This window comes from Mizuhopecten yessoensis, unplaced genomic scaffold, assembly GCF_002113885.1.
Source record: "Mizuhopecten yessoensis strain PY_sf001 unplaced genomic scaffold, ASM211388v2 scaffold3459, whole genome shotgun sequence".
NCBI lineage: Eukaryota > Metazoa > Mollusca > Bivalvia > Pectinida > Pectinidae > Mizuhopecten > Mizuhopecten yessoensis.
In genome coordinates this window covers 518,768-546,370 of record NW_018405055.1, presented here as the reverse complement: position 1 = coordinate 546,370, position 27,603 = coordinate 518,768, and the positions used below count along the sequence as shown (strand labels likewise).

General features: G+C 35.2%; 2 protein-coding genes and 1 long non-coding RNA gene across 4 annotated transcripts; 2 read left to right on the top strand and 1 right to left on the bottom strand.

Annotated features, from left to right (window-relative positions):
• Positions 1-278: 278 nt before the first annotated feature.
• On the bottom strand, positions 279-9,995 carry LOC110447564. 2 transcript variants are annotated; one of them, XR_002462610.1, is made up of 3 exons: positions 9,927-9,995; positions 6,937-7,037; positions 279-564 (listed from the first exon to the last, which is right to left on the bottom strand). It is a non-coding gene; the product is annotated as an uncharacterized LOC110447564 (long non-coding RNA). The 2 variants fall into 2 exon arrangements; XR_002462609.1 differs by lacking the exon at positions 279-564 and having other exon boundaries at positions 1,276-7,037.
• A 514-nt stretch (positions 9,996-10,509) lies between these two features.
• Positions 10,510-16,202, top strand: LOC110447563 (78 kDa glucose-regulated protein-like). Its single transcript, XM_021493340.1, has 6 exons — positions 10,510-10,672; positions 12,219-12,350; positions 12,640-13,119; positions 13,271-13,661; positions 13,901-14,050; positions 14,389-16,202. The coding sequence occupies exons 1-6, from the start codon at positions 10,665-10,667 to the stop codon at positions 15,211-15,213; spliced, it is 1,986 nt and encodes a 661-aa protein (XP_021349015.1). The 5' UTR covers positions 10,510-10,664; the 3' UTR covers positions 15,214-16,202.
• Positions 16,203-18,990: 2,788 nt separating this feature from the next.
• On the top strand, positions 18,991-24,251 carry LOC110447560 (78 kDa glucose-regulated protein-like). The gene is made up of 7 exons (XM_021493337.1): positions 18,991-19,085; positions 19,628-19,784; positions 20,175-20,406; positions 20,828-21,075; positions 21,908-22,298; positions 22,592-22,741; positions 23,047-24,251. Exons 2-7 carry the CDS (start codon positions 19,657-19,659, stop codon positions 23,869-23,871), a joined length of 1,974 nt encoding a protein of 657 aa, XP_021349012.1. The 5' UTR covers positions 18,991-19,085; positions 19,628-19,656; the 3' UTR covers positions 23,872-24,251.
• Positions 24,252-27,603: the final 3,352 nt, after the last annotated feature.

Sequence of the window (27,603 nt, the reverse complement as noted above, 5' to 3'; positions counted from 1 at the left end):
TTTTCATCTTGCATTTAATGCAATCAATTGTCCCTATCTGCGTTTAATCATCATCAACAAGCCAAGACAAATTTAGAATCTTCCAACTTTCATGTAAAATTAATGTAGGGTTAAAAAATGTAACTGCCATCTAATCTTCCATCGATACATAATGCTTATCAAATTCTAAATATTTTAGCATTAGACGAAACCACAGGTATGAATTGCTTATTACCTATATAGATGCCTCCAAATGAGTAAAAGTAAAACAGCTTGAAATTGACAATTAGCATTATAAATGTTCCGTTTTGTTATTATATGTATTGTTTTTGTGGTTAGATATCGGATTTTGCAGATGAAATATAATATAAACTGCAGGCTATAGATTTTATTAGTCCATACATGTATGTATATAGTTTCAAGGCGTTTTAAACAAATGCAAGTTGCACGTACTTGTCTCACTCATATCTGATACTCAATGTTGTTTTCTGTTGTCGCCTTGGTTACAAGTATTTTTTGATGCGTTACATTTATGGGCCAACATTGCCCCCTCCTATCCTCTTCATGTCAAAAGTGGCAAACCATCTGTTAAGAGTGAATAAAAGAGTTAGTTTGTGGGAAATTTTAATAAATTGTATTCCACTCAAGGACCTTCATTTCAATCCAAGGGATGAATGATGTTCACACTTGCCAAGAGAATAGAACGTATAGTTGTCAATATTCACAAAATCAACATGACAACTTATGTATTCACCCTCGTGGACTTAAATATTTCTGCAGAACAGGTCGGTGGAACTTTTTCTAGACGGAAAGAAAATCAACGCAAGATATGAAATGAAGACTGGTATTACATAATGGTTGGAGCATATCAATATATTCACAATACCTTCGGCTAGTGGTCTTTTATAGTAAAAGTTTTCAAGACACTGCACCACATAAAAAAGCTCACTTCCATCATTTGTGCATGCAACGCGAAACACAATGAAATAGACAAAGTCAACAAGCTTTCTTGTTTTTCTCTCGCAGCAGATACAAGATGTTACTTGTGTATAGTACAACATAATGTCGCTCTGTTAATCCAGGCATTATTTCATTTCCAGAGAAATTGTGACCATGACACAGAGCAATTTTATTGTAGCTGACCATTCAATACACCCAATAATGTTACTTGGCCATAAAGCGGGGTCAGCATATATATCTCCAAAATGATCGCAACAAGGAATGAATAGCTAATTTCATTTTAGTAGTTATGAAATGAAAACAAACTAACCGATATCATTTCGGGTCTTTAATTGCAGATCAGAGCTAGTTGAGTACATAACTAGGGAACACGCCTCAATCATAAACTTCTCAGAGAGGGCAAGTTCAATCATCATTTCCACAGTCAATCTGTACAAACAGGTTTTAACAACTTGGCAATTGAAACAGTAAAAACTTAACAGGAAGTACCTAGTACTGACCAATCCCCAATAGCAAAAAAGGAACAGGGAGGGTTCACTGAACACTATTTACAGAATTTATGAAGAGAATCTTGATTGAATACGGTCAAAAAATATGGCTCAGACATCCAAGGAAGGTAATTGGAACATCATAGAGCGGTGTTGCCCATCTGTGGAAACCGCGAATGATGGGAAATGGAGTTTCATCATTGCCATATTCACTCCATCAAAATTAGTGAAACACTTCTTTGTGCCGACAGTATGATCAATAGGAAATCATTAAAACTTTGGAATATATTTTTACAAGACTTTTCTCTCTCATTATTTTCTTGTTAATGGTTCAAAGGCAAAGACTAACATTTAAGATAAGAAATAATGTAATAATATAATCAGAAGACAGTTACTCTGAAATGTATGATTTTGCATTATTTCTAGTTAGATAAATATTTTGTCACGGGAAGAATTCAAAACCCAATAAACCTTGGAAGATACAGGCGATATAAATGGTGCGAAAGGCTTTGCTGATGTATCTTTCATTTGGTAATCAGGTGAACTATGACATCATCCTTCACCAATTTCATCAACCAACCTGATGTTTGAATGATGCCAAACTATATTAACAGAATTTTCATGCAAGTAACAGGGAAATATTTATTTTAACCGGTTACCTTCTCTGGTGCAGATAATTATAACTTTCCTCCAGTGTTCCCACTGGATTTTAGATTGTGGGGTATATTTGATACATTTTCCAAGATTCTGTACACCTATAGCTAGTTACTTGGTTAAATATGGTAATTGTTGAAAACAACGAACTTTTTTGGATGTGAAAACCCCTCTTTGGGGTTTCTGGGAACACTGTTCCTTCAATGCTTATATTATTTACCAACGGAAACAAAATGCACAGCTGTCAATATACAGCCACATGTCTTCAATGTCCTGGTTTGCCAGGCATGTCATCAGTACACAGAAAGCTTTTCATTTTGCATTTAATGCAATCAATTGTCCCTATCTGCGTTTAATCATCATCAACAAGCCAAGACAAATTCAGAACCTTCAAAACTTTCTTGTAAAAATAATGTAGGGGTAAATATTGAACTGATCTGTATCTTGTACATATCCTTTCTCAACTAATCACAGTCATCTTTCGTTTATACATAATGCTGCATTTAGTTCTAAATTTTTTATTTGGTATTTGGCGTTATAAATAGCATATTATCGATGTATCTGTGGGTCCAATTAATAATAGTAAAACAGCTGTTAACCACATCACAAATGCATGCATTCTTTCACAAATACATGCATTCTATCAAAAAAATGTTCATACTTTGGTCAAGAGGATAAACATTTAAACAATACACAGAGCTTTCAGCAGACCAAAAAGATGCATCTTCCAACATCTGATTACACGTACCTTTGTGAACGATTCATCAACTACAAATCCAAATTGACACATGCTGATGTACTGTTATACATAGCTTAAATAACAATGATCAGAAACTCAAATGTTAGCATCATCAGTTTCAGAGGCCTGGACACTGATTTGGCAAACTTTTCATCATTTGTTTGTTATTTCTTTTAAACTTAAATGTAAATACTTGTAGCTGAAGATTATCAAATTGGGATGATGAGATTTTGATAACAGCAGTTTACCACATCACAAATACATGCATTTCTTTTAAAAAATTGTTCATACTTTGGTCAAGAGGATTAACATTTAAACAATACACAAGGAGCTCTGGGCAGACAAAAAAGTACACGGTCACTTTGTGCACGATTCATCAACTACAAATCCAACTTTACATATGCTGATGTTATACATAGCTTTAATAACAAAGATCAGAAACTCAAATGTTAGCATCATCAGTTTCAGAGGCCTGGACACTGATTTGGCAAACTTTTCATCATTTGTTTGTTATTTTTTAACAATCTTTCTTTCATCAGCAAAATTGATTATTGGATTGGACCCTTCTCAAACTCAATGTTTCCGATTATCGGTACACCACTAATACTTGTAGCTGAAGATTATCAAATCGGATAATGAAATTTTGATTCATTACTTCCTAATTTCTGAACTATGCCTAATGAAAATATACATACAATGTATTTTATACTGAAAGATTTCTTATTTTGATTAAAGTACATGCATCTTTAAGTAGCATTCAATACCAATTACAGTTGGGAGCTTTTTCAGCACTTCTTGAAATGGTGTACATACTCGACACCCTCCAACCTAGCCCGCCTCCGTAAATGAATGGTAGTCGCATTGCAAACATATTGTTACTTTCAACAATAAAGGTTATGTTGCGGGCACACCCTAGATACATAAATATTTACATCTATGGGACCTTGTACAGAATTCTGTGTTTGAATTTACCTTCTCAAAGATTTAATGCTAATATATGAATTTAAAGATATTTTTACATTAAATGGAAGCGACTCAGTCCAAGGAAGACATTGCAACCATCACCAAGTTCAAAAGAACTCTATGGAGCAAAGACAAATTTCATCATTATCACTTCAACATTTAATGGTCTTTTGAAGTAGTCATTCAATTTCATTATGCATACTATTTGTTCTATATTCAGAAATTCAAATAATAGAAAAGGATAAAAAAAAAGTTTAAATTTCGACTGGAAATCTTGGGTTTCTGCTTTAGGTAACAGAATTCTTGGTGTTGATGGTCATTTACATGCTTGGTGTTTTTTTTTTGCTTTTTAACATGATGAAAACCAGTTGTATATTATATGAAGATCAAAATCATACTTGCATTTTCATGAATACCTCTAAATCAATCTCAAATTCATCATTCTGAACAAGTTTTAGAGTATTTCCTTGCGGATCAGAGCTAGTTGAGTACATAACTAGGGAACACGCCTCAATCATAAACTTCTCAGAGAGGGCAAGTTCAATCATCATTTCCACAGTCAATCTGTACAGAAACTATACTGGCGAGGAGCTTTGCCCTGATCAACAGACTAGAGGACATGACACAAGAACAACTCTAAAGCATGCAGGCAGTGATACTGGCTTGGGGTACCTAGTACTGACCAATAGCAACACTTATTTTTCAGGGGCATTATTAATCAATTTTATTTCACTGGATACAATCTTAAGGCAAAATAGGGGCAGGAAGGGTCCACTGAACTATATTTACAGATAGAATGAAGAGGATCACAAGTTAACTATTGTCTAGAAAATATGGCTCAGACATCCAAGGAAGGTAATTGGAACATCATAGAGCGGTGCTGCCCTTCTGTGGAAACCGCGAATGATGGGAAATGGAGTTTCATCATTGCCATATTCACTCAATCAAAACTATTATTTACAGTGCTGCTAGTTTATATAACATTAAAACAATACTTTCTATATTAGCGAAAAAAGGTACAATTTATTTCGGCCATTCCATAATTAATCAATGTAGGAAGTGGGATGCCCCTGTATACGTATCAATACTTGTATTCATGGCAGTATTAAATTAATATCTGTTCACAATTTCTTATATTTTATCAGTTTCAATATCCAGCCTCTGAACAACAAACTTCAGCTTCCACTCTCTAAAATGAAATTTGGAAATTTGATCTTTACAATAATCCAAAAAAAGAAGAAGTGCTATTCAATTAAGTCTTGCCGACACCTGCTGCAAAACAAAAGGTGACAATGCAAGTGATGCATCAGATAGGAGCGAAAGACTTTGCTGATGTATCTTCATTTGGTAATCAGGTGAACTATGACATCATCATACTACATCACTTGCATTAACCAGTTGTTTCCATTTGTGCAGATTATCATCCTCTACTGCTTCTTTAACGAAAAAAACAGAATCGCAGCTGTCGATATTTGAAATATTGTTGATACCCAAGGTTTAAAAATAACTTTTAATGCCTATTTGTAGTTCAAGTGATGGAAGGAGCATTACCGTATCAAACCTTTAACATTCAATGAATTGCCATAGGATATACACTACCTTCCATGTGATTTTGTTTAAAGCCATCTTCGTCGAGTTTTAATATATTGTACGTTTTGCATTAGATATCTACCAATTCAAAATAAGCATCATTAATGCATACATTGTAATAGTCACAAATTGTAGTTGATAAATTAATACTCTTAATCGATACTCAACTGCTTTATATTCTTGGTCAGAAAGTTTTTATCTACACAAATGTTCAGTGAGAGAGTTCAAAATTTTCATCACACCAAGGTAGACTTCCGAATTTTCATCAACATGTCACGAGGAAGCAAGACCTTTTTAGTATAGGGTATATATATATACATCTTAACATCGACTTGATATATGGATCGATTCTTAATAACAAGAAAAGAAACCCCAAAAAACCCATCACATTTCAGGTCATTAATAAAATATACAAAGGCAAAACTAACCATACAACATTTAAATATTTCTTGCAAATTTTGTTTTATTGGCGATAGTTAACCGAACAAACTGATTAAGGCTAATTGTTAACACCATTTTCAAGATTCTTCACCCTTAGGTATTTAGTTACATTTGGCAGTTTTTGAAAACTAGGTGTATAATAAACCGATTTGGGGAATTCTGGGAACACTGGTTTATCATGAAAGTGGTGAATCAGATAGGAGCGAAAGACTTTGCTGATGTGTCTTCATACAAAATCAGATGAACTACGATATCATCATACTTCATCACTTGCATGAACCAGTCATAATTACTATAAACCTTTGAAGTTCCTTCAAACCAGTTGTTTCCCCCCCTTGTCCAAATTTCTGTCTCGGCTGCATAAAATTAATTACCAAGGGAACACAATACACAGCTGTCAATATTTTCAACATTACAAGACATCATATGGATTCACCCTCTTGTACTTTGCTCGACAAGTCAATGAAATCTGAACCAGGTAAACTTACAAAGAAATTTTTCATATTGGTACAGATTGCACTTCTCGAAACTCATCAGTGTTCACATTGGGAATCAACAAAATTTTGGATATTTAGATTTCAAAACAAAACGCTCGTTTCCCATGGATTAATTAAGAAATAGTTCTCGTTTTGTCTGGGAAGTAGCCGGTGTGCAGAAAGCTTTTCATCTTCTACTTGGAATGTTTCATTAGTTATCTTCCCCAAAAGGTTTTGTTAGTACTTTAAAAACACTTATAAGTTTTTGATTGGATTAGTGGTGATATCAGAAAAGAAATCAACATGATAATTCAGAGAGATTCCCAATTTCTTGTGTTAATCATCATCTATCACCTTGCCATCAACATAATAAATGTAATGTATCTATTAAAACATGAACAGGTCACTCATTCTGCCAAAGCAAATGATGAAATTCAAAAGAGACCAGATAAATGTAAATTACAAGCAATAACTGGAGTTTGAGAACTCTGTGGCACAAAGAAACCAAATTCATCATTACCAACTTAATTGTTCTAGAATAAAGAAAGCGTTTGACTTCACAGCCAAATTTCATAACTTCAGCAAATTATGAGTGGGATAAATGGACAAGTCATTATTATTTGTAAATGAAAGGGCATTATCATACGCATGTTGTAGATGTCGCATCCACTGGATTTTAGATCTAAAAGGCCATCTTCAACAATGCATCCAGAAATCTGCAGTGTATTGGGTTTCCAAAGCGGCAATCTGCAATGAAACAAGATTTAAAACTCATCGATAAGGATAATGTATTAATTAACAAGTCTTGTGTGCGTCAACAACATTACAACATGAATGATGGGAAATGAAGTTTCATCATTGCCAATGTTACATTACAAAACTGTCAATTAAGTCGACATTGTGCAAACACCGCTAGTAATATAGTAGTTTTATATTCAGAAAAATTCAATTAACAGAAAAGGATAAAGAAACAAATTAATTTTTGACCAGAAATCTCGGTTTCTGCATTTACTTTTATATAAATAGACCTCTTGATGTTTTGCATTTGAATGTATTTTTTTTAATGAATATTATATTTAAGTCGCCTAAAAACAAAGCAATGTCAAGAGAGGACAGTCTTCTGCTGAATGTTCTATATTTCAATTCCCCTTTATTAAGTATTTTGGATGCTATATAAAATATCTAGGAATTTCAACTGTAAATGGAAGTGACTCAGTCCAAGGAAGGCATTGCTGCCATCACCAAGCTCAGAAGAACTCTATGGAGCAAAAGAAACAAACTTCATCATTATCACTTCCTCAACGTTTAATTTTCTTTCAGTCTGGAAGTTGTGGCAATTCAATCTCTTTCTACATGCCAGTTTTGGTTTTATTTTGCAGGGTTCAACATCCTATGAACAGTTTAGGTTTTTAAGGACGTAAAATTCCAGTAGTTTTATTTTTACAGGTTATGCAGTTTTTTTGTATTTCAACATGATGAAAACTTGCCCCATCTTATATCAAGATTAAAACAAGAGGCCCATGGGCCTTAACGGTCACCCGAGTCCTACAGTATTTATTTTTGTTGTTTAAATATGTACCAATTTGAGTAAAAAATAGTTAAGTATAATGGCAGCCAAACTGTATTTTTGATTGACCCGAAAAATAACAACACTTTGTCAGGACCATGATTTGATCATTCCTACAAAGTTTCAGTTCAATCGGCCAAGTAGAACTTTAAGTTTGAAATAGTTTTTCCAAATGGCGACCATATTGGATTTCTGATTGACCTGAAAAATAACAACACTTTGTCAGGACCATGAGTTGATCATTCCTTCCAACTTTCAGTTCAATCGGCCCAGCAGAACTCGACTAAGTTTGAAATGTAAAATGTTAACGGACGATGGACGACGACGGATAGCAATAGGTCACTTGAGCTAAAGCTCAGGTGACCTAAAAAGTTAATTACATACATAATCATGCATGTCCAAAATTCATCATTCTGAAGACGACTTTGGGTCTTGAATTGCAGATCAGAGCTAGTTGAGTACATAACTAGGGAACACGCCTCAATCATAAACTTCTCAGAGAGGGCAAGTTCAATCATCATTTCCACAGTCAATCTGTACAAACAGGTTTTAACAACTTGGCAATTGAACCAGTAAAAACTTAACAGGAGGTACCTAGTACTGACCAATCCCCAATAGCAACATTTATTTTTGAGTGGGCATTATTTATCAGTTTTATTCCATGGTTACATGTCAAGGCAAAAAAGGAACAGAGAGGGTTCACTGAACACTATTTACAGAATTTATGAAGAGAATCTTGATTGAATACTGTCAAAAAATATGGCTCAGACATCCAAGGAAGGTAATTGGAACATCATTGAGCGGTGCTGCCCATCTGTGGAAACCGCGAATGATGGGAAATGAAGTTTCATCATTGCCACATTGCAGACATTTTGCAAACATTGCTAGTATTCTAGTACCGTACCCTTTAAAGTTGAAGGAAAAACAACTGTATCAAGATGCACTATATAGGACTTCTAAAATTTAAGCTGTAACACTGGCTTATCTGGTTAGGTCTGTTCAAGGATTTGCGACTGCTAATTTGCGCCTTTAAAATGATTAAGCCCCCCCCTAAATTTAACATGATTTAAAAAGAGTTTTCAAAATACAACATGCACCTTTCTAGGAATGACAATGTTCTTGTTGTCACCTAGATTTTATTAAATATTATCTGAATGCATGAAATTATACAAGGAACTTGTTGTAAGTCTTAATTTCATGTGTTCAGATCATTTTTTTTTTTTTTACAATAATGACCATATAACTACCCCTGCACACAGTGACATATCCAACTTTAAAAGTAACAATTCACATCCTTATTTGAACAAGGTTTGTAAATGAAATATTTCTAAATTTGTTCAAGACATTAGTTGTCTAAGTAGCCATTTTCAACATTCTCGTTCATATGAATTTCTTTTTTTTTACTTTCATAATTAGTTGAGGCTTTACAAATGATACATTGCAATTAAGCCAAGAAACTACTTTTACTACTTGACAACAGGATTCATTTCGACATGCCTCAGTTTTGTGCGTCATCATCCATTTGTCAAGAGTAGCAAATATATGTTAACATCATTGGCATGACTTTCTATAGCTAGAATTTGACGTTTTCATATAGCATTGCGCTTTGGTCCCACACCCGACATCTATGTCAAAATGTCCCAAGTCTGGTGTTAGGGTCAGAGGAAACTTTTTTTTATGAAGGAGTCTATCTTTTCGTTAATATACCATAATTAGGTTGCCATTTTCCCCGAAAATGTATAAAAGCCCCCTAACGTGTAAAAATATACTCTAAAAACACCTCGGGTTAGGTTCAAAATATAACTAACAAATTCTCGGGACCCTGGGGATCCGATGTCTACTGCATTCATTTGAACTAAAATAAGGTTGCCGTGTATAATTTATTTGTTCTGCGACATTGGCACTCGCATCGCGATATCCTCGCAGTAGCACGTGGTTTCCGAACTCATTCCCCTACCCGCTGCACACCTCTTTTTATCCTTTGCAGCAATGCTATATTGTTTAAATGGGATAGTTATCATACATTTATCTTAAAAATCCCTTAAGACCAAATGTTTTTTCATACTTACACCGTAGGAATTCAATAATGATTGAGAATCATCGGACACGACCAACCCTCTCGGCGTCCAAGGAAGAAATGACCGATTGACGAACTGAAATTGAGCACGTGTTCCAATTTGCAGTTCCGTTTTTTGAAACACACGTTTTCATTGGTCAATTGCATTAAGGCGATGCTTCATCATTAAAAAAGGACGGCAAAACAACCGTAATATATATTGATTTCTTTAAATTTAATAACATTACAAATAATAATGCTAAACTACTATAATAAATAATAATAATAATTTTATAAATCTTCAGAAAAAATATTGACCAATCGCATACTTTGTTACAAAATAGGAAATTGCTTTTTCTCTTCGGAGAAGAAAAGATTGTTTTCAATTTAGAAATCTGCAATTAAATTCAAGTTATGGCCTTTGTTTATTATTTTCAAACTCATAACTGGTCGAGCTTTATCGAAACACCTATTTCTTTTAGGATTTTTCCGAATGACGTAGAATATCCTACGTACTACGTGTCCTTGACGGATGAATGACAGAAATGTCACACGTTGTCCAATCAGCTTCCTCCTGATCGCCGTAGATCAACCAATCACAGTCGGCCACGATTGGGAACACGGGAAACGATATAACGCACACGAGTAAGCCAAACGGCACAATCTGTCAGAAACACAAAATCTAAGAAGGTACATCTCTATTGAAGCCGTTACCAGTGTATAATAACCAAAGGAGCTGAACAAGATATAAATGATCACGTAAGTTCAATGTTGATGATAATTTAGTCGTAGTTGCAATGTAAAATGCTACCGGTCTATCTATCGGCAATCGGTTTCACGTGTTCGTTTTCCCAACATGTCCAACACTACTACTGGATCTAGGAAGTGAGTTACGATTACTGTCATTTGTATCAATGCAAAAATTGGAAAGTGTTTTAATTTCAAATTAATTTCATTTGCAATAAATAACTAGTTTGTAAACGACGTTGTGAACTGGATCAGTGGGACTTGAGTAGCGTGACGTGGATAGAACTGTATATATTAGGCATACAGTTCCCCACCCACTTGCCCATGACATGCATACATTTGTGTGTTTCCGAAATTAAAATATGTCTAACGCTAGATTGTGAATGAAAGTATGAACTGTATGTAGTATGTCGCTATATTAATTGAACAGAACTGATAACTTTCGATAATTGAGTTTTTTTTTTTTTAGAAAACGCCGTTTAAAAGTGAAACATGTTTTCTAGATACCTTAGTTGATCTAAGTCCGTGGTAAAACTAGAAGAAGTCCGAAGTAACTAGTGGTAGGGTACCCCTATCGTTAATGGGACAGCGACTTCAACGGAACTTCGAAAACCATTTATATAAATACAAAGTGTCAACTTCTACAGTACCTGAAACTCATAAAGTCTGTTTTTGGCAACGTGATTGCTTGTCAGTGGACACATAAACAAGACCCACTAGGTTATTCACATCATCAGCTTCAAAGTTTTGAGATATATGTACACGATTCTATTTAAATGTAGAGCATAATGGTGCATGTTGCCATACTGCCCCCGTTAATACCATATTTTTTTTACACTTTACAGATTACCATGTACTATTCAGTATTCAACATAATCTCGTTTCATTATGTGTTACCTCAGTGGTTATGTCCTGCCTAAATGGAATTTTAGAAAGAAAATGAAAGTTCTCTTTTCGGATAATGTATAATCAGGTTGGGGAAAACCACCAACTTGCGTATACATACGCAAACTCGCCTATTATACGCCAGTTGGAGAATGGATTTGTTACTAAAAATAATCCAAATCGCTTTAACAGTAACTTCTGCAAGATTTTATTAAAAATCGCATTAATTTACGACAAGGTAAATAATATTTTGCTAAAAGATGTTTACTGAAAGTGTTGGCTACTTAGCAACTTGATGTAACTTTAATGGAATTATTGCATCTATTTTTGGTACTTTCCCACATGCAAATATAGTTTATTTTTGCATTTGTATAATGTTTCATGACTGAATAAATGCGACTTGGACAAACAACTTGAAAAAGTTAAGATTAAAGTGATTTTGACTTTTTTAGTAACAAATCCAACCCCTATTGGCGTATAATAGGCAAGTTTGCATATAATATGCAAGTTAGCGGTTTTCCCCGACCTGATAATAACCACCTGCTGGACAGTGTAATATAATGTTGCACTGCACTTTTATTTTTCTTCTTCAAGGTCTTGTAAGACACAGATGCAGCACTATTATTTTGGAAATTATGGAATTGGATGATAAAAAGCATGTTTTTTCTTGTAGAATGAAACTAGTGGTGCCAGTTTGTTTGGCGGTGTTGTTGCTAGCCTTGGTTCAGGGGAAAGATGATGATGAGAAGAAGAAAGATAGTGTAGGAACAGTGATTGGAATTGATCTAGGAACTACTTACTCCTGGTAAGTCTAGTAGATATTATGTTAAAATACATTTCATTGATGTTTCAAGTAACTGGAACTAAGGCATATGACTGGCAGATTGAGCCCCTTAAACTTGAAAAAATTATAATGAAATATTAACATATATTACAGATTTTCAGGAAAAGGTTAAATGTGGATTTAGGTCATGAATTCATATTTTACCAAATGAGAATATTTTGAATAATAAATGATGGTCAATTAATTACTATTTTTTTATATTGCATTTGGATTATTAAATATATTTGAGTACCATATTCTTTACTTTCAGTGTTGGAGTGTTTAAAAATGGACGCGTAGAAATCATTGCTAATGACCAGGGAAACCGAATCACGCCATCCTATGTGGCTTTCACCAGTGAAGGTGAACGTCTGATTGGAGATGCTGCTAAGAATCAACTGACCAGCAATCCTGAGAACACAGTCTTTGATGTCAAACGTATGATTGGTCGTACATGGGACGACAAATCTGTACAGAAGGACATCAAATTTTACCCATTCAATGTTGTCAACAAAGGAAACAAACCCCATGTTGATGTTGATACAGGTTCTGCAAGAAAGTCGTTTTCCCCTGAAGAAATTTCTGCTATGGTTCTTGGAAAAATGAAGGAAATCGCTGAAGCATTCTTGGGTAAGGAAGTCTCCAACGCTGTCATTACTGTGCCTGCTTACTTCAATGATGCTCAGAGACAGGCTACAAAGGATGCTGGTACCATTGCTGGACTCAACGTCATGCGAATCATCAATGAGCCGTGAGTTTTTCATATTTTTAGGACAATTTTGATTTTATGTAGGGTTTCATTCAAAACATTTTTTTTGAAAAAGCAATAGAAGATAATATGGGTTGCTGTTAAATATTGGCTCCTTATAAATCTTACCCTTGTTGTATCTCTTTTTTTGCAGAACTGCAGCTGCCATTGCATATGGTCTTGATAAGAAAGAAGGAGAGAAGAACATCCTTGTGTTTGATCTTGGTGGTGGTACCTTTGATGTGTCCCTTCTGACCATCGACAATGGCGTGTTTGAGGTCGTAGCAACTAATGGAGACACTCACTTGGGAGGAGAAGACTTTGACCAGCGTGTCATGGAACATTTCATCAAACTCCACAAGAAAAAGAAGGGAAAGGACATCAGAAAGGATAACCGTGCTGTTCAGAAGTTGCGTCGTGAAGTAGAGAAGGCCAAGAGAGCTCTGTCATCCCAGCATCAGACCAGAATTGAGATCGAGTCTCTGTTTGACGGAGAAGATTTCTCTGAAACACTCACCAGGGCCAAGTTTGAGGAGCTGAACATGGTAAGACACTCTTAACAAGTTTTAATACTTCAAATTAATTAACAAATACTCTTTATGCCTCAATTGGGCAGCGATTCATAATTGGTCCTGAAGTGAAACTAGGTAGGCAAATTGTTTGAGGATTAATAGTTTTTTTTGGAAAACACAAAAGTTGATATAATTAGCCAGAAAAGGTTGTGGTTAGCACTCAAATTCAGGATTTCTAAGCTTGGGCTTATTGGAAACTTTATTTTCTGCAGGATCTTTTCCGATCAACAATGAAACCAGTACAGAAAGTTATGGAAGATGGTGATCTGCCAAAGAATGAGATTGCAGAGATTGTACTTGTTGGAGGATCAACCAGAATTCCAAAAGTCCAGCAACTTGTCAAGGAGTTTTTTGACGGAAAGGTGTGTATGAAAAAAATGTCATCGGCTAATTAAACACTGCAATGGGGTATTAAATGACACTTAAAACACTGGATCGATCGACACTGGAGATCAGATTGCCTATTGTAAGAATATTATGAAATATATCACAGACATCGTAATCAATTCAGCATCTGATGTATAAATGTATTATGTTTTAAAAAGATACTGAAATATCTGATGTATGAATTTTGTGTCCGAATAGAATACCAGTTTAGTGGTTGCTTCATTTATCTCAAATAACTGCATCAATTTAAAAAAAAGTTAAGTACATGTACATGTTTTCAGTTAAAAAACTATTTTTTTTATTATTTCGCCAGGAGCCAAATCGAGGTGTCAATCCTGATGAGGCTGTTGCCTATGGTGCTGCTGTTCAGGCTGGAGTTCTGAGTGGAGAGGAAGACACTGGAGATCTGCTGTTGCTGGATGTCAACCCCCTTACCATGGGAATTGAGACTGTTGGAGGAGTAATGACCAAATTGATCCCTCGTAACACTGTCATCCCAACCAAGAAATCACAAATTTTCTCCACAGCAGCTGATAACCAGCCAACTGTCACTATACAGGTATTTGAAGGTGAGAGACCCATGACTAAGGACAACCATTTGCTTGGAAAATTTGATTTGACTGGAATCCCACCATCACCCCGTGGTGTGCCCCAGATCGAGGTCACATTCGAGATAGACGTAAACGGTATCCTGAAGGTCACTGCTGAAGACAAGGGTACTGGAAGCAAGAACCAGATAACAATTCAGAACGACAATAATCGTCTGTCACCAGATGACATTGAGCGTATGATCAATGATGCAGAGAAATTTGCTGATGAAGACAAGAAAATAAAGGAGAGGGTTGATGCCAAGAATGAACTTGAAAGTTATGCTTATTCACTGAAAACACAGATAGGAGACAAAGAAAAATTAGGTGGTAAATTAAGTGATGAAGATAAAACAACAATTGAAGAAGCTGTTGAAGAAAAAATTAAGTGGTTAGATAGTAATGCTGAAGCTGAGGCTGAAGAGTTTAAAGCACAAAAGAAAGAACTAGAGGAAGTTGTTACACCTATAATGAGTAAACTTTACCAGGGAGCTGATGGTGCTCCACCCCCAGAGGGAGGGGAAGATGGAGAGGATCATGACGAATTATAAAAATTGTGGAATCTAGATTTAAATTATTTCTCATTTAAATAGGTTGTTTCCTATAAATTTATCATATTTGAACAATGACTTGGAATTTAAAGAGAAGCTAACCTGGTCTGGTTATTTAGGCTAATGTCCTATGAACAATTAAACAATATTTCTTAATATTAAACAAGGAAATTTTTGCTATCTTTAAGTTGCAGTTAAATATATTTCCAAGTTTCTGTTCTGATAAAAAAAGTTTTGCATCAAAATGCAAATTTCTCTATCGTTAGACATTTATCCATTTTGTAATATAAATCCAATTCATTGTGGGCAAGAAGAGCATGTAAGAATGCATGTAAAGTGCTGTTGAACCATTTTGGTATAAATATTGATGTGTGGGTTCAAGAGGAACAGTTAACAGTGATATTATGTTTGTGTATGATTTGTGTACATGTGTCTGTCACCATGAGATAATTTTGGTTCAGTTAGAACTTCATATCATCATCTTGTTTCTCTTTGGGTTTTGAATATTTTTTTCCCTCCATTTTAAGGAACCTTGGATTTCAGACTTGACATCTGTTTGTTATAATTGGACCATATCATGTTATGATGAATAACTTGGAGAATGTTTTGATAGTATATAAGCACGACTTGGTTAATTTTATGTGTGAGAATGTATTGGACTTTGTTTCATATCTTGTACTGATGAGGGCACCTGGTTGATAGCTTTCTTATAAATTGTACTATTATTAAAAAAAATCACACAGTTTCTTTTCTTAGAAATTTGATGAAAATGAAGACAAAGTATGGAAGATTGAATTTTTTTGCAAGCTTTCAACATTCAAATTGATGTTCTCATGACATCTGATAGTGATTATGTGTGAGATATGGATGTATAGTTATTGGGAAATGTGTTAACTGTTGAGTGAGTATGTATGATTTGTACATATGTGGTACATGAATGTATATATGTAAGACTGAATAATAAAAGAAAGATTTTTGTAAAAAAAAAACGTTTTTCTCTTTTCATGCAGATGTTGTTTTACTTTAATATAACAGGCAACTGATAGAACAAAATAGAGACAGTTGGATATTTGAGGAAGGAAGTATAAAAAATGGACAATAACTGGAACCAGTGTTGCCTTGAGAAAGGCCACATGCAGTTGTAAACTATAAAACAGATTTGTGTCCTATTCAAGACATTTATAATATCGGAAAACAAACAATAAAAAAGTAGTTTTTGAAAAATGTTGTAGTGGATAAAATATTTCCATGATCACTTGAAACTATCTTGAGAAAAACAAATTAATTGTTTTTTCCCCCTTCAATTTGACCCCTCTTCGTCACTTATAAGATCGTTTTATATAAAATATTGTTGGGGCAGTGGTTATCTGACCAAGGTGACTCGGCAATTGCAGTGGCTTTTCGCCATGTTTTCTTGAAACAGGTTTCAAAACTTAGGTAATCGATCTGATCAGAATCTAATCAAGAAGGGGCCGATAGGCAGGTCATATGGGTATCCAAAGTGCAAGACCTTAATATGAAATCTGAACATGTTCCTGGATGTTCAAAACGGTCTAAAATGATCATTTATTATATTATAAGGGTCGGAATGTAGCAGGGTTGACTTCACATAGAGCTGAAGGTCAGAGGTGATGAAGGGTCCGTCAGAGACGTATATTATATTACATTAAATAACATATCTCAAAGTTACCAGTGGATTTGGACTAGCACTTCATAAAATAGTCCATTGAGGGGAAGATGAGGATTTCAATCTCTTCTAGAGAAGGAGCAGCTGTCGCTATAGCCGGAGTTTCTTCTGGCCCTGTCACCAGACTTTAACATTTTGACATAAAATACCAGACATTATATCAGTAAAAGAAGTCTGGTGGGCCACGGTGGAAACTCGGGTTACTGTCACAAGAGAGCATAACCTAAAACAAACGGTATTATGATAACATTTCTTAAAATACTTCATAGATCACCAAAGATCAGAATATATACACAAAAACCGAGAGGAGTCCCACAGTGCCGAAGGACAAAGGTCGGATCGTAGCTCTAAATCTGCACTTTCGAATGACCCTACCCTATTTTTTTGTTACCAAGAACCCGATCCACCCATGGCATGTGCTTTCATGTGGACTTTTGTTCCCAACTTAACATATATATTAAGAGATCTGTTTGAAAATAAAGCTTTATTAAGAAAGTAGCGAATCGGTTACAGATGGTCGAAGGGAGATAACTCGTCCCCTTTCTAGTCAATCTTGGACTGACCATCACCCTTTGAAAAAAAACTGCTGGGGCAAAGCTATAGAGACAGAGCACAATTCTAAATTTAAAGTCTTAGGATATCTCTTTCTTAATCCTGTTTATACTAAATTGCATATTAACTAACAGATGATTATTATTATTACTTGTAAATCGGGCCAATAACAGTTTAACATATATATGCACAAAAACGAATCATCAAATATACCATACACTATGTATATTGTGTACGCCTTTTTATAAAGGGTAAATGTATGCCATGTTGATACAAATATTTGCAATGTACCACTTTTGGCCTTAATGTTGAACGTTCTCCTAAGTGAGGAAGGCAATGATGGGGTCTGTCCCTAAGTCAGGACACATCAAAGTTCATAAAATGGCACTTGCTATTTCCTGCTAATTGTTCAGAATTTCGGGTTATGGCAACAAGTGGATAACCCGTGGCCAGTATATAATGTGACCGGATGGAATCCATTGCTTCCAGCACCCACACATCCACACAAGCACGCGTACAAGATGTATACGGAGGCTCATCAAATGATCGATCGTTAAAAAAAAATGTTACATTATGCTTATGCGAGGTATCATACAGTGTACTCGCTTCGGTACTCACTTGGCATCACGGGTGATGAGTGAGTACCGAAGCGAGATCAACCGTGGGTATCCGACGATTACAGTGTATATCATTTGCCTTTACGCTTATACATGCATACATAGGTATCGCATTTTCCATGTATTACTCATACTATATTACATTGATTGTATATGCTGACTTTGACTCGATGCACGTCGGAATTTAAATAACGTTAAAAATACGAACCCAATGTAATTAAATGATGTGTGTTACCTTACCTGATTGAAGCTCCCGTTCATTAATCTCTGCAATGAATTGTGTAATTACAATTCAAAAACAGATCTCTAATTTGATTCAAACTTCATCACCTGTTTCAAATCAGGGACGTCGATTTTTCATTTGTCGTTTACAAAGAATTTGATTACATTATATTCCTTCTATAATTGTTTGAAATGATCATTGTATTATTAACATATTGTCTATAGTTTGATCCGCGTCTTATTTTACGTACTTGGTATTCATAAATGCAGGTCGACTAACAGCCGAAGGGAGATAACCCTACCGAGTTAAAACGGCCTGACGCAATAGTTAACAAATAGAGGTCATATTTGTTTAAGTCAACGTGTAGTTACTGTATTGGACACATTCAGATTTCACAAAACCCTAGCCAGTTACGGTACACTGAAGAAAAGAAGTAAAGGTCACGTGTGTACAGTACACTATAGCTATAAAGCTATAGAGGCACGCCCACCCCGTTTCAATGGACTCTAAAACAATAATGTTATCTACTACATTTCATCATTTTATCACAATTTGGCCTATCAGATACTCACAAATCTCACTAATACAGCATCCACAGAGTAAGTGACACGACGCTCAAATGGATATTTTCTGAAGTAACAATTGTATAAATAGAATAGTTTTCATGTGTAGAATCACGCTACTATTCTAAACTGAAATGAATTACACACGCACATCATAAGAAGAAATTTGGACAGGTTGAATAACAAGTTGGAAAGCTCTTCATATCATACTACTTGAAAAAACCCACGAGGTAAAATCATTTAAACAGGGAAATTCTGCATATTGTGAATTGAACAATTATTTATATTAATTTATTTTAACTAAGCCGTTATATAGTATATTTGTTTACAATTTGTATTTGTTAACAACACTTTATCTATATCTATATAGAATATACCATATTTAATACACAAATCTATTATTTATTTGTACACAGGTAATCAAAGTTATTGATTGTCTTTTTACACATATGTATTAAAAGCTTGGTCTTTAAATTTATTTACATAGATATGATATTATATAATTCTAAGTAATTCGTATCCTACAAACATACGTTTGCAAGGATCCAGTGTTATTCGGGAAGCTACCGTTAATATCACTTCGTTGACCCATACATGATGTTTATAGATATATATGTATGTATTACACGAATCTTCATCTCACTTGTCACCTTGTACGATAGCAAATACAAATATTCAACTATCTATTATACATTTATTCATATTGGAATATATTTTAAACTGACATTTCTAAATATAATTTTTTTCCTCTTTTATAAAAAAAAATCGATAGGAACGACTGCCTACAGTAGAGCCAGAGCGATGAGGAACGTAGTCTTGTGTGTCGGACTGGCGATGGTGATAGCTGTGTCAGCAGCTGTATCTAACGGCGGGAAAACGGACAACGTAGGTACTGTGATCGGGATAGACCTCGGGACCACGTACTCATGGTAAGTCAAACTTAACTAGCATTTCATTATTATATAAGAGTACTTGTACTATAATGTTACTTTAAGTGGTTAGTTGGTCTTTAATCATTGTTCGTTTGCTTCTTTATAAACCATGCTCTAGATACTACAGACAACACTGACATCTTACCAACAAAGGTAATTGTGACAAATGTGACAACCAATGTGACTATATTGATATGTCGCCTACCACGGAATATGTAACAAAATAGGTGGTTTCGTCATAAATGTGAATCCAGCGATTTTTTTCGGATTTTCCAGTGAAATTCCAGTAACATAACTGTCTAGTGGCCTGCTAAGCTGAGAGAGGGGGAATTTCTAAATAATTGAATTTCATGTAGAACACATGTAGATTTTTCGTTTTATCCTCAGTGTCGGAGTGTTCAAGAACGGAGGCGTAGAAATCATTGCTAACGACCAGGGAAACCGTATCACACCCTCATATGTGGCCTTCACCGATGGAGGTGAACGTCTGATTGGAGACGCCGCAAAGAATCAGCTGACCAGCAATCCTGAGCACACCATCTTTGACGTCAAACGCATGATTGGTCGAACCTGGGACGACAAGTCAGTCCAGAATGACATCAAGACATATCCTTTTAAAGTGAGTTTTTGTTTTCTTAATTTACTAGTTTAAAAACAAAATATATAAATTAGCATGATTCAGTCGCATGCGTTGGGGATAATCCCCGGGTCACATGACTGAATCAACAAATTAGTCTGAAGCCCCCAACTGATCTTGGTAAGGGCTGAAAAAGGCAACCACAAGAGTTTGCCGAAAGTTACACGTGAGTAGTATTTAGTTGAGATGCACGCTTAACTGTTTGTTTTCAATATAAATTACGTAATTTACGAAGAGAATGAAACGAAAATGTCACAAAAGACAAAAAGTTGCTTTTAAATAGTCACCGTGAAACCTTGTGAAGCAATAGTAAGCTACTCACTTGGATGTGCTACCGAAACAGAAATAAATTCGTATGTCATAAGTAAGAACGGAACAAAACATTTTATCACTTTTTTTCCAGGTTGTAAACAAGGGTAACAAGCCCCACTTAGAAACCTCCATTGCTGATGTGAAAAAGACGTTTGCCCCAGAAGAGATATCAGCCATGGTATTGTCCAAAATGAAGGAGATAGCCGAGAGCTACCTTGGTGAGACGGTACACAATGCCGTAGTCACAGTGCCAGCCTACTTCAATGATGCCCAGAGACAGGCCACGAAGGACGCCGGTGTCATAGCGGGCCTCAACGTCATGAGGATCATTAACGAACCGTAAGTACATTCACGGACTTAGATAACTCTAATCTAATTCCGTGGTACATTTAACAATATGTGGTATGTTTGCTATTTAATTATTTACTTTCCAAAAGTAATCTTTACAAATATGAAGCAACGAAGCACTTAAAGAGTAAATACGTTAACATGATTACTACACCACATTGTCATTTAGTTCGTTTGGATCTCACCCGCTGTACAAAGTTTTCCGTATGAACGATCACTGTCGATTCCCATGTAAATCTTTTCTTGTTGATGGCTATTTCTCTTCATATAAGATATAGACAATGTGTTCCATTGCATTCAAAGTGACCTGTAAAACTTATTGATTCCGTGGTTGGGATACAGTTATATTTTGTCTAAATATTTTTTTCACTACGATGGTAAGTAAAGATTGTATACGGATTCTTTTAGTACAACCAGTGAAGTATTTGTGTGACTTTTCCATGACTAAACGTCACGCATAAACATGTCTCTAGTTTTGCTTAATTAAAGAACCTGTATACTATATTATCCTAAATGTTCAGATTATATCTAGCACACACTCTTTTACTAAACCGTTTCAATATATGTACTGATTGGCTGATATAATTAAAACCGTATTAATATAAAGATAAGTTAAAATGATTTACAACAATTAGATATTAATTCAATTTCAGCAAGTGTTGTCTAAAGATAACAAGAGAAGCCTGAAGTAAGATTATCCTTTGCAAAGCTGTGTACTTTCGTTATAATAACATGATTTTTAAACATACCAAGTTACCTAATATCTTATATATTGAGTCCTCTCAAAACAAAATGAGCCTTTAACCTAATATCATCATTACAGAACTGCTGCAGCTATCGCATACGGTCTTGATAAGCAGGACTCGGAGAAAAACATCCTGGTGTTCGACCTTGGAGGCGGCACGTTTGACGTATCCGTCCTGACCATAGACCAAGGTGTGTTCGAGGTCTTGTCCACCAATGGCGATACTCACCTGGGCGGGGAGGACTTTGATCTGCGCGTGATGGACCATTTCTTCAAGGTGATAAAGAAGAGGACTGGTAAAGACATACGACAGGATTCCAGGGCTGTACAGAAACTGCGTCGTGAGGTGGAGAAGGCCAAGAGAACACTGTCCTCCCAGCATCAGACCAGAATTGAGATCGAGTCTCTTTTTGACGGAGAAGACTTCTCAGAGACACTCACCAGGGCCAAGTTTGAGGAGCTCAATATGGTAGGCATTTTGTTTTTACTTAGGATCTCAACATAAGCAAAATTTGGTACGATAACAATTTGGTATGTAGTCATCAGTATTGGTGTCGTTTATGGTTTTTGTTTAATATACCATTTGCCTCTATGATACTGTTATTGTTGATGTAGCAACAAGCTTCGAATCAATTTAAGATACGTGTAGTGTCATGCGAACAAATAAGAAATAAACTTAAAAATAACAACCATAAAGCATATATCTTAAACCTGTCAAATTTGTCACCAATTCCGTATTTTGACTCCCCTTTTCTATTGCAGGACTTATTCCGAAATACACTTAAACCCGTAAAAATGGCCCTGAAGGACGCCCATTTAGAGAAAAACGAGATAGACGAGATCGTGCTGGTGGGCGGGTCCACTCGGATCCCTAAGGTTCAGCAACTGATTAAGGATTTCTTTGACGGAAAGGTAAGAACACGTAATATTATATTGACATTTGATATCATGAAAGTTGTGAAAACAATACCTGCTTTTGTAATTATTACTATAGTTGAAGGAAACAAATTCTCTTTAAAATACAAAAAAAACTATTTAAAGTTTTAAGAAATATTATGAAATATAAGATTATATTTTTGTATCGATACACTATGACACAATCGTCTCTAATTAGACAAAGAAACGACATGCGAAATAATCAGGCAAATATCATTGTGTGGTATTAAATGCTGGAAAGTAACCATCTGACAAACAAATTGATTTTTGTGGGTTTCCAGGAGCCGAGCCGTGGAGTAAACCCTGACGAGGCCGTGGCTCAAGGGGCAGCTATCCAGGGCTGTATTCTGAGCGGAGACGGGTGCAGTACCAACTTAGTGGTGGTGGACATAAACCCCCTTACCCTCGGTATCGAGACGGTCGGCGGGGTCATGACTACACTCATACCACGAAACAGACCTGTTCCTAATAAGAAATCACAGATATTTTCGACCGCCGCTGACAACCAACCAACCGTGACTATTTCCATATACGAAGGCGAGCGAGCCATGACCAAGGATAATCATTTGTTGGGAAAGTTTGATCTGACGGGGATCCCACCAGCTCCAAGGGGTATCCCTCAAATAGAAGTCACATTTGAAATCGATGTTAACGGAATTCTGAAGGTAACAGCCGAGGATAAAGGAACAGGAATCAAGAATGAAATAGTTATTCAGAATAATAATGACAGACTGTCACCCGGTGATATAGAACGGATGATAACAGAGGCGGAAAGATTTGCCGACGAGGACAAACAAGTGAAAGAGAGGGTAAACGCTAAACATGAACTTGAAAGCTACGTTTATTCATTAAAAAATCAGATTGACGATAAAGATAAGCTTGGCGGTAAACTCGGTGAGGAAGATATGTCAACACTTATAGAGGCCATAAAGAAAGCAATTCAATGGTTCGAAAGTCATTCGGACGCAGATACAGAGGATTTCAAATCACAGAAGAAGGAGCTAGAAGATATCGTGCATCCGATCATGAGTAAGTTGTACCAGAGTACAGGAGGAGCGCCGCCCCCACAGGAAGAGGGGGATTATGTGGATCATCCAGAGCTATAACGCAATCGTTGGTGCAGCTGAGTGCATACAACAGTGTATAAATGTATATTGATATATTTTAATGTGCTCGTTAAATATTGTTATCTATTGTTAAATTTCAACATACATATCCGAGAACACCACATTCTCATTAGTGATTTGAATGTGTGAATGATGATCCATTGTTTTTGTTGACATGCTCCTTTTTCTCTTTCTTAAACTGTGATATTTATGCGATTTTACTCAATGGAGGCTGTCTATGTTAAATGTTGCTGTTTCTGACGAGGTGTCTTATACATACACGATGGATCGAACACCTCCTGTTTGAATGGGCGTATAAAACAGATGTTTGTCGATATCTTTAATACTATTTTTACGTTTATATATGATTTGTTACGAAATAAAAGTGAAAATAATGACGTTTTTGTATACTCTGTCTCGGTTAATGACGAAACGAAGTCTACACACTTTTGTTTTATATTATTATTGCCAAATAATGGAGAGGAAAATGTTAGACTTGCAATGTAGATGAAAAAGTAACCAACGTTTGAATTGTGTCTTTTAGCACTACAAAGATTGCTGATGGTGGTTGACTAATGAATGTTACACACTCATATGCAATGAGGTAAAGATACAGTATGCCAAAAATAAATTATATTTTCTTGTTTTGATGACAGGGGCCAACAACTTTGAAAATTGAATTGGTCTTAACTTCTTTTGAAAATAAGAGTATATGAGTTCATTTTTTTCAAAAAAACAGGAGATAACTGGTAAATTTCAAATTAATAATATTTTGAATCATGCCACTTCTCAAAAGAAATCATATTGGTTATCAAAGTTACGGCAAACCTCGGGGTTTTAATCAATATCAATAGATTGATATCAACAAGTGGAAATCCCATAGTGACATTAGAATGGTATCAACATATAGAAATCCCATAGTGACATTAGATTGGTATCAACATATAGAAATCCCATAGTGACATTAGAATGGTATTAACATATAGAAATCCCATAGTGACATTAGAATGGTATCAACATATAGAAATCCCATAGTGACATTAGATTGGTATCAACATATAGAAATCCCATAGTGACATTAGAATGGTATTAACATATAGAAATCCCATAGTGACATTAGAATGGTATCAACATATAGAAATCCCATAGTGACATTAGATTGGTATCAACATATAGAAATCCCATAGTGACATTAGAATGGTATTAACATATAGAAATCCCATAGTGACATTAGAATGGTATCAACATATAGAAATCCCATAGTGACATTAGATTGGTATCAACATATAGAAATCCCATAGTGACATTAGAATGGTATTAACATATAGAAATCCCATAGTGACATTAGAATGGTATCAACATATAGAAATCCCATAGTGACATTAGATTGGTATCAACATATAGAAATCCCATAGTGACATTAGAATGGTATTAACATATAGAAATCCCATAGTGGCATTAGAATGGTATCAACATATAGAAATCCCATAGTGACATTAGATTGGTATCAACATATAGAAATCCCATAGTGACATTAGAATGGTATTAACATATAGAAATCCCATAGTGACATTAGAATGGTATCAACATATAGAAATCCCATAGTGACAATAGAATGGTAGCAACATATAGAAATCCCATAGTGACATTAGAATGGTATTAACACATAATACATATATATATATATATATGTGTGGTAGGCTTAACCATATATCTTGTAGAACTAAACAGTTTGAAAAGTTGAGGAGAACAATAATAGCGTGACTTATCCATGACATATTTTTAATGTAATATATGTATGGAGGCTAATCTTTGGTGTATAGTCGATAGCGACGAATTAAACATGGTGACATTTCTGAGCTAGGGATGAAATAGAAACTGGAGTACTATCATAGATAAATTATATCAAAATCACAAGTTGAGGATGTTAAAAAAATGTCTGACTCTAGAACAGACAATAAGCAAAATCAAGGTTGGTCGGTACGCGATCATGCTTATTGTAATTAAGAAAGGTATACATCCCGAGAGTAAGTAAACGAAGATGTATCACATATACCTTATGTACCTAGTTTGGTAATCTAGAGTAGTATACATCTCATCTACATAGATGATCATTAAAAGAGCTTGGTATTCTAGAGAGGTATACCTACCTAGAGTTGCTGGTCGAACAGTGTTATACATATCATAGTAGGTAGTATAGGATGACATTTCTCCCTGAACCATTACATGGGTATTTCACACTAGAAAAGATGCAAACATTTCATTATACCCACCAGTTGGCAGCAACAATGACATGCTTTAATTAGGTGTTTGGTCTTTTGATTACGACGACATGTAATAATCATTTACGTGGGCCTCTGCCTGCATTGTTACGTTATAATTCATGGCAATTTTTTCTCCTTCTGAAATCAGGAATCATGTATTTCCAAAAGAAAATCAATGGTTTTCCAGACACAATATGCCTCAAATTCGTGATGGCTAGCTATCATGTTCATCTTACCCTAACAAATTAACGTTAACACTCTTACATTATATGCATTTTACCTTGTATCTTAATACAATTGACAATACATTTACTCGAGTTAAATAAACTTCATAGCCATCCATCACTTATTAGGGAGTCTAACTTTCTCCAATATCCTCTTTATGTTTCTTTACTACTGAAATATTTGATAAGCATGAAAGTAGCTGTTCAATAGGTAACAACCTGGGCACAATTTCAGTCACTTGCGTTTTGATTATGACGCCACAGAAAAGCGGTCTTGCATAGTGAGGTCATGATTCATTGGAATTGTTTCCCTGATAAGAACAGACAACATACATTTCAATAACATAACAGTTACGTAGTAAGAAAAGTATTACAAAAAGACCCTTAAAAAGGTGATGGGTGGTTATCATGTTTATGTAAGTCTATGAAGTTATCTAATGAATCTCATGTCTTAAAAAATTTTGAAAATTCCCTAATTTGAGTCTGATAAGGATAGTATCCACCCACAAGTTGTAGGCAAATCTCTGAACATGCCTTATGATAGTTACTGTAGAGTAGTATACATACCTAATGTTGGTGATCGTAAGGAGTCGATGGAGTAATTGTACTACACAATACTGCCGTCTGTATAAGACTTATCAGTGGTACAAATGGTCAAAATGAATATTAATATTTAAAAGCGAAACATGAAAAGATGTAGCCCGAGTTTCTTCTGGCCTTGACACCCGACTTAGACATTTTGACATATGCAATGTCTTAACTGACGACTTAGACATTTTGACAGATAAAATGTTTTTTGTCAGGGCCAGAGGAAAATCGGGCGAGAAAACATGTAAAGGCCACCTACATAACCGATTATAACGCTACAATTTAACAATTGTTAGCCACAATATACTCCATATATAAGGAATTCAGATATAGATTTAGGATATATTGAGCATGTCCTTTAGTTAATATTATGATATATATCAATGTTAACTTTGTCTGTCATAAGGCAGTTAGGCCCATGTTTGATAAAAATAATAATTCCTCGGTGTATCTCTTTTGCCGACGAAGGGAATCGAAATGGCTTAATATCTAAAGCATACTTATATATAAATACCTATATCATGCAGAGTTTAAAATGATCTTTTACTAACTGTGAATAGGCATATCGGTTTAAAACAAAAATGATTAAATTAAGTTAAATATACAAGCTGTTTTTTAATGGTGTATTGTTTGTATTCTGTAAGACAAATTCATTA